This window comes from Caretta caretta, chromosome 3 (assembly GCF_965140235.1).
Source record: "Caretta caretta isolate rCarCar2 chromosome 3, rCarCar1.hap1, whole genome shotgun sequence".
NCBI classification, from domain to species: domain Eukaryota; kingdom Metazoa; phylum Chordata; order Testudines; family Cheloniidae; genus Caretta; species Caretta caretta.
In genome coordinates, this window is record NC_134208.1 from 30,022,972 (window position 1) to 30,035,471 (window position 12,500).

General features: G+C 38.9%; 1 protein-coding gene across 2 annotated transcripts in view; it reads left to right on the forward strand.

Annotated features, from left to right (window-relative positions):
- The window catches only part of ROCK2 (Rho associated coiled-coil containing protein kinase 2), a 171,623-nt gene that overhangs the window by 133,548 nt on the left and 25,575 nt on the right, over positions 1–12,500 (forward strand). For both annotated transcript variants that reach the window (XM_048845516.2, XM_048845517.2), the window contains 7 exons: positions 362–541; positions 815–983; positions 5,257–5,327; positions 6,378–6,466; positions 7,839–7,917; positions 8,182–8,443; positions 9,208–9,421. In XM_048845516.2, coding sequence (XP_048701473.1) covers positions 362–541; positions 815–983; positions 5,257–5,327; positions 6,378–6,466; positions 7,839–7,917; positions 8,182–8,443; positions 9,208–9,421 — 1,064 coding nt within the window. The remainder of the gene's footprint in view (positions 1–361; positions 542–814; positions 984–5,256; positions 5,328–6,377; positions 6,467–7,838; positions 7,918–8,181; positions 8,444–9,207; positions 9,422–12,500) is intronic.

Genomic DNA, 12,500 nt, shown 5'->3' on the forward strand with positions numbered 1-12,500 from the left:
TTGTGTCAGATTTTGTGCTCCTGCATTGTGCTCTGGGCATCCTAGAGGCATATTAGACATTCCAATTCAAAGTTTTATTTGGCTTCCAACTAACTGGGCTATCTAAAGAAAGTATGTAAAAGAACAAAAGTACTTTGTTCCAGAGTGAAATGTCATTATCATTTTTACAATACTTCATTGATCCACAGAATTAAATTGGCATTTTATTTAGATGGAAATGCACAAATATTTTTGAATTCATGGGTAAAATATTTTAATAGAGGCTAATCATGGGTTGGAGAGATGACATTATTTGTATCTATTGTTTACCTATGGGGGCTTTATTATGTGTTCTGTGTTTTGTTTTGTTTTTTGTTTTAAGGCTGTAAACAAGTTGGCTGAGATCATGAATCGGAAGGATCCAGTCAAACGTGGAGCTGACACTGATGTGCGGAGGAAAGAAAAGGAGAATAGGAAATTGCATATGGAACTGAAATCTGAACGTGAAAAGTTGACCCAGATGATGATTAAATATCAGAAGGAGATCAATGAAATGCAGGCAGTAAGAAGTGAATTTGCAGCAATAAATAACAATAAAAATGTTCTTAAATTTGTTTAAGAAATTGAATCTGAGTTTAAAATTATTCCAAGATGTCATATGTGTTATATGTACGTTTTCCATATTTTAGGGATGATTCAGCTAAAGAAATTAAATAGTTGTATATTTCAAGATTGGTTATAAAGTCCTCATTCCACCAAGAAAATACTAAAAATAAGAAATTATAGAGTACACCAGTAATACTAAAAGGCAAACCTTTTCAAATCATTTTCACAGCAAATAGCAGAGGAGAGCCAGATACGAATCGAACTGCAGATGACGCTTGACAGCAAGGATAGCGACATTGAACAGCTTCGCTCGCAGCTCCAGTCAATACATATTGGCCTAGACTGCAGCAGCATAGGCAGCGGACCTGGGGATGCCGAGGCAGATGATGGATTCCCTGGTACGATGTTTGTATTAATGTTCCTATCTTTATCAGTGTCATAGTGTTTTATCATGGACATCAAATCATTAAATGACATTCTTATGCTTCCATGACTTCCTTGCTTTTTCTGTACTTCCTTGTACCTTTTCAGTAATCTGATAGCACTTAATATCCATGCACTAACTGAAAACAATCTTTATTTTGACTATACGTAGTTCGTTCTTCTGAAGTTATTTAAAAAAGTTCATTTCAATTGTTTAAGTATTAAAGTATTACATTCGGTATCTCATTCGAACTAACAATTATTTTTCCTCTTAATTGATATGTTCATTTGTAAATACTGTATTAAATGATAAAATGTAAAAACTAATATTCTCTTTTCAGTGATTCTGTTTTAACTTTTCTGTCCTTTTTCCTCCTTTGTGCTGGGTGTTTAGTCCATATCACTCAATCCCACACTATGGAGTCCATGTCTCTTACCTACCAGCATTCTTCTACCTCTGTCAGTATTGCCACTAAGCCTTCCAGTTCTCACATGCTTCTCGACTCTGATTCTGACTCAGAGGAAGAACCATTGTCTTGTGTACACATCCCTTCAGAATCTGATAGCACAGGTGACATGCCTGAAACGATTTGGTGCACTTATGTTTTGTTCTAACTTTTTCTTTTGGGCCTTTTTTATAACTAACACCATTAATATGCTATTTTCGAAAGCACTGGAAGTACGAGTTGTAATCAAGAACATACTAAAGAGAATGTTGCATGAACAAAGAATTGGCCTGTTTTTTTCTAAATATTCAGTGTTTGCAACCAGATCAGACCTATAGTTTAAAAACAATCATTTTGTAGAAATCTTTTGTAAGGTGATTTTATTGTCCTATGTTCAAAGTAGTCTTTATCCAGTGTCTGTGCCTAACTTTATGCACCTCAAAGTTTTTGGGTATCCAAAACATTACCTATTTGTTCCGGTTGAGCAGTTAACTACTCCAGTTGAATATCTAGCAGTTCACGTTGTGAGTACAGCTTTCAGAGTAACAGCTGTGTTAGTCTGTATTCGCAAAAAGAAAAGGAGTACTTGTGGCACCTTAGAGACTAACCAATTTATTTGAGCATGAGCTTTCGTGAGCTACAGCTCACTTCATCGGATGCATACTGTGGTTATGCATCCGATGAAGTGAGCTGTAGCTCACGAAAGCTCATGCTCAAATAAATTGGTTAGTCTCTAAGGTGCCACAAGTACTCCTTTTCTTTTTGTGAGTACAGCTACTACTTGCCTGTGCAAATCCAATTTTGGCTTGCCCAAATTCTTTGTGTAAAGTTGGATGTTACATGACTAAGACGCCAAAAACTTGGAGGTTGTTTTTGAAAAATTGGTCCCTAATACATAAGATTTGTGTGTTCATTATGGATCCTTGTCAGCATAAAAGGCAGTAGCAAGTTATCAAAATTTACTTTTCCAGCAGCAAGAAGAAAATAATTATTTAAGGCTGTGGTGAAAGATAGCTCTTTTTTATAAACATATATTATGTATTTTGAACTAATTATATGTGAATATACACATACTCTATGGATCAACCCTCCTAGTACTAAAGTGAGGGGATTTTTTACCATAGTGACATCTAATATCTGACTAAAGATTTCTTTGATTATGGATTAACTGAAACATGCACTAACTTTCAACATAGGGATAAATTTAAGTTTGGAATATTGTCAGCATACAGAGGTAGGGAAAAAAGTAGATTCTTTATGTTCTGGTGCTCCTTATAAAAGAAACACAAACTAGATTTTGGTCTCTCTTTCTAGCTGCTGTTATAACTGCCATACTTTTATCCTGGGACCCTTCTTAGATCAGTAGGGCTTTCAGAGTTCAGGCCAAATTAGGCTGTCTTTAAGAAATGTTTAATTATATACTGACTTCAGTGAATCACATCTGTTGTCTTTCCGATAATAAAGCACGGCTGGGACATTGCCCTGATGAGATTAAAAAAAACCCCCCGGTTCAATATTGAGCATACAGGCAAATCTAAGCTGCCATGAGGGGGATTTCCTAGGAAATATGTTCTCTTCTGTCTTGTCTCTGCTCCCAGACTAAGGATGCAGTTTGAGGAGAAACTAGATTCTCATCCTGTACCTGCCCCCAGACTAAGGATGCAGTTTAAGAGGAGAGAGACTAGATTCTCATATTTCTGATACTGGGAAACATGCTATAGGGATACACAACAACAGAAGCAGGTGAATGCGTATGCAGCTCCGCTGACGGAGATTTTTTTAAACCCCTTGAGCATTTCTTCGTGGGACCCAGCTTCTCCTCCCAATTCCTTTTCCTGGAGGTGGCTGAATATTTTTCGTCAGCGGTTTTTCTCTTATCCCTGTATGTGGGAAAAGTTATGGAGGGAGCGCATTTAACCATTACTGTGGTGGAGCCAGTTTTAGCAGCAAATCAAATGAAGAGTATTTAAACTATGCAGCTGCACTGACAGCAGGTAAGGGACAATTGCCTGTCACTTTTTCTGTTCTCTTAGTAGAGAATAGCCCCCAGAAGCAGTAAAATGGGAGGATTCACTTTCTGTCCCCCCTCAAGCTGAATTCTTAGAGGTTGGAGAGTAGTATGTGAATATTTCTTCTTAGTGAATACATTCTTTTCACACTGGGGAGCATTCTTTTGATTAGCATTCTTCTTGCTCTGCCTGATATCAGGCAGAGTGAGAGTAGCTCCAGGCAAACCCACTGAGACCATTAAAAGTCATATGTTGGACCCTGAAGAGCCACATGTGATGCTGTGATGAAGATTTAAATTGTTTCATTACAATCTAACAAGCCAGACAAATGGGGCAAAATGTGTGTGCAGTGCTGCCCATGTACTTGGTGTGTGTATTAAAATGTGCATCCTCATTAAGGGTACCTGCAAACACACAAATATACTCTGAAGACAGTGTATACATCATACTAGATAACCTCTCTCCTACCTTTCTCTCTACAATGTTGAGGGTTCTGCAAAGTTTCTCTCTTTGTATTCAATTCCCATTTGTACACGTAGGAATGTTTCACTACCTGCTTAAAAGGAACTGGTGATTACAGGGCCAGGGGATGCTACATTCCCCGCACAGGCTGCTGGAACAAGATGCTCTTGTTAAAATCAAATGTGTTAGAACTTTGAATGTAGTGTTTTTGTGCAGAGGCAGAGATCTATGAGTATGATGATCTCTTCTGATATAGATAATCAAAAAGCAATTATTATGGGTAAGCAGTTCTGCCTAATACTACTTGCCTCACAAATGAGGTAAATTCTTATCTTCAAGTAGTTTGTAAGCGGGAGCATGGAGATCTTGTGTGTAGATACAGTACCTAGCACAGTGAGAGCATGATCCTGATTGGTCTTTGGCTTCTACCACAAAACAAATATTAAATTACAGTTGAGATGTTGAGGCTTAATGTATGTAAAGCCACTTTGAAATCTTCAGAGAAAAGGTGGTATAAAATATTCCTAGTGTGTGAAACTAGCAGCAAAAGCTATTTCTTATTAAGTGGTTCAGTGAGCGTTTACTGAATGCAGTAAAGGCAAAAAGGTTAGCCAAAGGTGACTTCTTGTTACTGGTGAGAAAGCTGTGGTGATTTACACAAGTTCTGAGGAAAAGGTTGTAGAGCAAGGAGTTCTAATTATAATGCCAAAACTCTTGTGATTTAGCTATTGCTGTTACTCAGGAAAATAGTTAATTTTATTTATAACCCACCGCAACTCCCACAGTAAATTAATATTTGAGGAAATGTATTGATCTTGTATAATAAATAAATAAATGTAGTATGCATTAAATATAAACTTTAATATACAGGCTTTAAAATATGTATTTGCTTATGTGTATTCATATTTAGAAGGTGTTTTTTTCCCTAAAACTGAATGTTGTGTATTCTGTACTAATGTCTTCACACAAGCAATTTTAGTGGCTGGAGGCTGATAGTTAAATAATTATAGGCATTTAAAATCATAAATGTCTTTGTCTTATTTTTACTAAAGAGAATGTATGTGTGATAGCATAATTTTATAGTTAGACATTGGGTCTTTTTTCTTAGTCTGAATGACTAGTTTTTAAGTGGCATTATTTGCTAGTATTGGCTGTGCAATACAGCTTTTTGATCCTGAAAAATCTGCTGTGATAAATGTTGCAAGGCATTTTGCTTATCAGATTGTGGTATTTGTATGTCTGCCTTATTCTTTCTAAATAAAGGCTATTTCATATGCATGGTGGCCTCGGATGTGTGTTGTTTAAATACTTACTTTAATATTTATTTGCAGAATCAAGATTAGAGGGTTGGCTATCACTACCTGTCCGAAATAACACTAAGAAATTTGGATGGGTGAAAAAGGTGAGAAATATAAATCATTGACCTCTACTTAACAGATTTGCTAGATTTTGTATCAGTTGCAGCTTTTTAAAGATGTGACTTCTTTCCTACATAATCAGTTCTCTAATCAGTCTTGAAGATAGTACATGCACAGATCACCATTGACAGGTCTGAGTCTGTTAGGTTAGGGTACAGATGGGAGTAGACATTTTTTATGCACCTGCCGCTTACTGTTTGGTTATCTAGCAGTGAGGAGTCCAAACAGGATCCTAAGTCTGTGAACTGACATAATCCAAGGGCAGATGCCCTTGATAAGGGAGGAAGAGGTGAGTTCAGGTGTTTCCTTCTTCCTACCAGCATCACCTCAATTTTGCCTTGGTTCAGCTTTAGTCAACTGCTCATCATCTAGGTGCTGATCCCAACAACACACTAGGATAGGTAGGAGATAAAGAACTGGATGTCTTCCCTGAACTGGTGGTGTTTCAGCCAGTGGTGTATCTCAAGCTTCCCTGATGTCTTTTTTTTTAAACACAGAACAGGTACAGCATAGGTGATGGTGGTGTCAGCTCTCTCCCTCTAGTCTACCAACCTGCCTATTCTGGACAACTTTTAGGGTGGGAGGTTTTCTCTTATCTACTCAGTCTTTGGCTCCTTTATTGAGACTACCAACAAATGTGCTAACTGTGGTGATTTTTGTGAAGGGGACGGATGCGTGTTCACTGTGAACAGGACCAGTCTGAGTCAAAATTAAACTAGTAACATAGAAACCAAAAGCTTTGTATCCTGTTAGCAGTTCTATTGGGTTCCATTCTTTAACCTTTTTTAAAATAGATGTTTACAAATATAAAGGTCGTTTGTTACCAAATTATCATAATTTTATGTCATTGTGATATAAAGTATGACTTACTTTGTGCTCAAATTGTGGACCGAAACTACCATGCTATTATTGACTATTTAATAATAAAATTATGAAAGAATGTTATGAAAGTATTTGACTTGACAGAAATAAATACTTGAGATAAAGCCTGTATTTCAAGAACTATGTTAATACCTTTGTATCTTTTTTAACAGTATGTAATTGTAAGCAGTAAGAAGATTCTGTTCTATGATAGTGAACAAGATAAAGAACATTCTAACCCCTACATGGTGTTAGATATTGAGTAAGTATTATTACAGGAGATTGTGGTATACGTTACTTTGTTAACTTTCAGGTGAACATTAGCAGATGACCTTGAAAAGAAAACAACTTTAGAAAATATTTTTGAGAGCTGATAATGACTCCGTTGTCATATGTTATTTAAACTACAGTTTGAGGTCAGTCAGTGTGTGTCTGATTGCCCTCTTGGCTGACACACTGGGCACTGATCTAGAGACCTCCAGAACTAGGAGCTTGAGGAGCTATAGCTTGAACTAAAGAGCCAAAACTTTATAGCTGGGGGCTGTAACAACTCAGATCCTCTCAGATTGTCACAGAGTGGGGAAACTGTGTCACACACTCGGCTGTGGGTTACAAGTGCAGTACATAAACATAAGAATGGCCATACTGGGTCAGACCAATGGTCCATCTAGCCCAGTATCCTATCTTCCAACAGTGGCCAACGCCAGATGCTTCATAAGGAATGAATAGAACAGGTAATCAGTGATTGATCCATCCCCTGTTGTCCATTCCCAGCTTCTGGCAAACAGAAGCAAGCAACACTCGAGCATAGGGTTGCATCCTTGGTCATCTTGGCTAATAGCCATTAATGGACCTATCTTCCATAAACGTACCTATTTCTTTTTTGAACTCTGTTATAGTTTTGGCCTTCACCGCATCCGCTGGCAACGAGTTCCACAGGATGCATTATGTGAAGAAATACTCCTTTTGTTTGTTTTAAACCTGCTGCCTATTAGTTTCATTGCATGACCCCTGGTTCTTGTGTAATGTGAAGGAGTAAATAACGCTTCCTTATTCTCTTTCTCCATGCCAGTCAAGATTTTATAGACCTCTATCATATCGCCTCTTTTCCAAGTTGAAAAGTTCCAGTGTTTTTAATCTCTCCTCATATGGAAACTGTTCCATACCCCTAATCATTTTTGTTGCCCTTCTCAGTATCTTTTCCCATTCTAATGTATCCTTTTTGAGACCAGGTGACCAGAACTGGGCAATATTCTAGGTGTGAGTGTACCGTCGATTTATACAGAGGCGATATGACATTTTCAGTCTTATTATCTAATCCTTTCTTAATGGTTCCTAACATTCTGCTTAACAAGTGCAGAATGCAGATACTCAGATTTAATTTGGCTCTTGTGGCTATGTGGTTTAAGGGCTGGAGATTGATATGCAGAGTTGGGAATAGGAGTTGAATAAAGTGGATTTAGAATTTTGTTTGCTGGCAGTCTTTACATCACACTGATGTACCTTATTAGCTAAGGTACAATACAATTCCGTAATTGTATATTTTAAATCAGTGCATTTAATAATTAGATAACACTCTAATATCAAATGTATTTTTTTGTTTTATTTTATTTCTTTGAAATCTGCTTCTACAGCAAATTGTTCCATGTCCGGCCAGTCACACAGACCGATGTGTACAGAGCAGATTCCAAAGAGATTCCCAGGATATTCCAGGTATGTAGTTATAAATTAGTGTTTTTTAGAAAAACAAACTGATAAAATTCCTTATGAAAATAAATACAAGATGCTTCAAAAATATTTTAACTTTTTTATTAAAGAAGGCACAAGTACAAGTGAGAAAAGTAGATCATATAAATTGTCAGAAAATCTATTCTAACCTACTCTAATTTGTATTTCTGAATTTTTGCTAACTAAATAATTGCCCTTTACCTACACCCATTGTGTATGAATGTTCTGGTTATTTTGCTTTAACTCTAGATTCTGTATGCTAATGAAGGAGAAAGCAAGAAGGAACCAGAATTTCCTGTGGAGCCTATGGGGGAGAAATCAAATTACATTTGCCACAAGGGACATGAGTTTATACCCACTCTGTATCATTTTCCAACCAACTGTGAGGCTTGTATGAAGCCACTGTGGCACATGTTTAAACCTCCTCCTGCTCTAGAGTGTCGCCGCTGCCATATCAAATGTCACAAAGATCACATGGATAAAAAGGAAGAGATTATAGCACCTTGCAAAGGTAAGTAGTGAATAATTGAATAAATGCCTGGTTGCCAATTAACTAAAGGTAATAATTCAGATACAGGTTTCTCATAATGATGGGATCTCAGATAAGCTCAAGGTACTAATTGCTGGAGTGACAGATCCTTGGGTGCATATCAGGATTCCGTTAGGGAAGATCAGCTCACTGCAGTATAGTGACATTCAGCCAGCACAGGGGCATGTATGCCACATACTTTCAGTGCTGTCAACATCGTAAGGGAAGGGCTACCCAAAAAGGCTACTTACACAGTGGATTGTGTCGCATTTTGGTATAGGACAGCGATGTCGGTGTATGTGGCAATAAGGATTATGACACTCAGAAAAGTTGCTCCCTCTGGACTGAGTTCCACAGTTCTCTGTGCTCAGTATCTCTTATGGGCATATGAGATGGCTGTAACAGCATATGTTTGTTTCCCTGTATACCTGCTTCCTTAGTAACATGGAGAATAATCATCCCCTTATCCTCCAAATGGAAGAAATCAGAAGAGGGTGCAGACTGTGGATAGATTGGAAAGGCTCCTTTGGCGGGAAGGTTAAAGGTGCTGTGGCATAATCTATATACCCAAAGTAGCATTGTGATCATAACAGCCCAAGTGACAGCTTTATACTGGGTTTGTATAGCACCACTTGACTTCCACTCTGTGCAATTTATGAGAACTCAAAGATCTGGCCATTAGTCTTTAAGGTGAGCTCATGTAAAAAATGTAATAATGAGATTTTGTTTTAAAATTTTTCTTACAGTATATTATGATATTTCAACTGCAAAGAATCTACTATTGTTAGCTAATTCTACAGAGGAACAACAGAAATGGGTGAGCCGATTGGTGAAAAAAATTCCAAAAAAGCCTCCAGCACCTGACCCCTTTGCTCGATCTTCTCCTAGAACTTCCATGAAGGTACAGCCAAATCAGTCTATGAGACGGCCAAGCCGACAGCTTCCTCCAAACAAACCAAGGTAACGCAAAAGTTGCTATTAAAGAATAACTTTAAACAGTTTCCCACTGTGATACATTACATTACATTACATTACATAAGTGTTATGGGCAATTCACAAAGATATCTTTTTTTGTTTTGATTCCTTTTGTATTTATACTGTGACTAATGAAATGCAAGGCCATCCTGTCATCATTTGTGAATTTCAGTATACAAAATATTAAGAAAGCTGTGTGAGGAAGCATGTTTCATTTCCTTATTTAAATGAGCCTATCTCTGAATTAAATCTACTGTATGTGTTATATATTATAGGCAGAACTGGTAGCAGTCACCTATGTGTAAGGGTGCTTTTTGCTTCACATTATAGGATCCTGTTTTCAGTTGCTTATAACTTTTTGTGAAACTTTAACCATTTGGGCTGAAATTTCTTCTGCCAAATGTCTTGGAAACATTGCAGCAAAAATAGTTCATCTGTTTCAGAGCGTGAGATTAGGGGAAAATATGTTGTTTTGCTCACGTTAAAAAAGTTCTTACAGGTATTTCATTAAGAAGTAATAGTGCCTCCATGCTTTGGAGCAGGGAATTTAAATCTGTCAATGCTGGTTGCCCTTGTATCCGGAATGTGCTTTTTACTGTCCGGGGGGGGAACCCAAATTTGGCAAATTTACAAACCTTTGAAAATTCTTAGTTCACACATGCTCAGTAAAGACTTGTTAGCGGTTGGCACCTAAATTGTCTGAAGATTCTGTGTGCACTGAACATGCTGCATCTCAGGGCTGCAGATGCTAAGTAAGATTTTTTTCCCTGCAGGTGCTCCTATAGGCCGTGTGGTTCTTCTGTGTTCTCATTGCTTCAGTGGAGGCACCCAGAAACTAGGCAGCGTAGAGGAGGAGCAGTCTGACTTGAATACAGAGGGGACAAAAGCCAGACCTCAGAGGAGAGGTGGGGCAGTAGAAGGAGTAGATTGAGGGCAAGGAGCTATGTGGGAAGAAGAGGATGGGGGATAGCTGGGGCTGAAATCGAACTGGCAGCCTGGTGGGAAAGACTGGGACTGGCTAGAGAAAGAGACTGGGAGCCAGGATGGAAACAGAGGTAGGGACAGGGATGCCAGTGCATAGTAGGAGGGGAGACTGGGACTGGCAAGGCTAGGAGACTGGGGCAAAGAGAGGCTAGTAGGAACCGGGGCAGAAGGGTCTGTGACCACTAGAGCCACTCTTCTGCAGAGCTTGGAATGGAATCCAAGATTTCAGAATCTCACTATCCCTGTGCTGCCTACAAATATCTGTGAAAACCCACTGGCAAAAGTCTCTCTCCACCCTGTACTCTAGTTCTAGAGGATGACTACGTACTACTCTTATCAGTTAGTCTGTTAGGTCAAGTGGTAGAGATCTGTGCAGTGGATCTAAAGGTTCCAACTCTGGTAATTACCCTTGTGGGTGTCAATATGATTCCACCAGATAGAATTTCTATATTTTTAGTTCGCTTCTTTGAAAAATCTAGGACAGTACACACACAGACACACTTACTTTAAAAGTTGCAATGTCAGCACTTCTTCAAACCATACCTCAAGGTTTCAGGTTGGGGAGCTAGAAAATGAGGAACACGCAATTAATGATCATCTGTGAAAAGTTTGGTATAAGTGACTTGCCCGCCATCACATAGGCCTCGTCTACACTAGTGAATAATGTAGCTGAAGTTGACGTACTTAGACCTACTCACCGTGGTGCCTTCTCTGCGGTGAGTCGACTGCTGCCGCTCCCCCGTCGACTCTGCCTGCGCCTCTCGTGGCGGTGGAGTACAGGACACGATGGGAGAGCGCTCGGGGGTCGATTTATCGCATCTAGACTAGATGCGATAAATCGAGCCCCGCTGGATCGATTACTGCCCGCCAATCCGGCGGGTAGTATAGATATACCCGTAGGAACTTTGTGGCAGAGGCAAGGATAGAATCCATTTTCCTCAGGGCAGCGTTCAGCTGCCTTCACCATGAAACCATCCTTTCTCTTCTTGCAGTCATCTGCCTCATTCACCACACACATTCCAATTTCTGCAAAAAATGAAGTAAGTGTCTGACAGACAACAACCTTATTCATTACACAACACTGATTCATTGTCTGTGCACTGAATGAGGCAGGAGTTCTGTGGAAGAAAGAGCATGTATTCGTGTAATTCAAGTCCCTATAATAATGCATATTCACAAGAGGGCTGAATTAAGGCAACCTTAATTCCGGAATTGCCTAACTTTTGGGTGCTTGACGCTGCAACCTTAATAATGTGTTCTGTGTGTGTGTGTGTGTTTGCAAGTAATGTGTACATACTATTACAAGAGCCCTTTGAACATGTAAAGTCTAAGTGTCAGGTATTCCTGTTAAAGCTCACCCAGTGTTTAAGTAAATAGGCTACTTCTACCTTCTCTATTGTCCATCTACATGTGAGGAAAAATTGACATCAGGACTATTCCTGTCCTCAGAACTCTGTGTCAATCTTACCTAACTTCATACAGTACACAGAAGATATTTCTCTTTAGCTTACTTTTCAGTCTGTGTTTCCAGGCACGAGTACTATTTACTTACCCACCCACCCCCAACCACCCTAAAGTTTTGCCACAGTTTGGAGGCAATGAATCTTTAGGATTCAAAGGTGCTAGTTGGTCCATTTCCCACCCGCTGTGTCAGCTAATCCATTGGATAGTTGCATGGACAAATTTCTATATTCCTTAGCCTTTATATCACTCTTAGTGCAGAATAAATGGAGCTGTCAAGCTGTTTCCCACCACAGTTCCCTCTCCCCCAGATATAGCACTGCAAGAGCCAGTCTCCTGCATCTTCAGTGCCCTGAGAAAGGAGTCCCACTTAAAGGGATGGTCTTTTCACTCTAGCGTCTAATTGCTGAAAAACTTGGAGTCTTGACACTTCAGAAATGTTCCTTCCAGAGAACAAGAGAACATACTCTTCAATAGGGACTGTACTTTCTTTTATTGTCCCTCTCCAGAACACAAGGGCTGATGTAAATATAAAAGATGCTTCTGACTGAAAGAGCACAGAACTCAGCCAAGCTCTCAGAGTTCTCTGTGGTAACAAAGAAAAGTTTCTGATAAACTT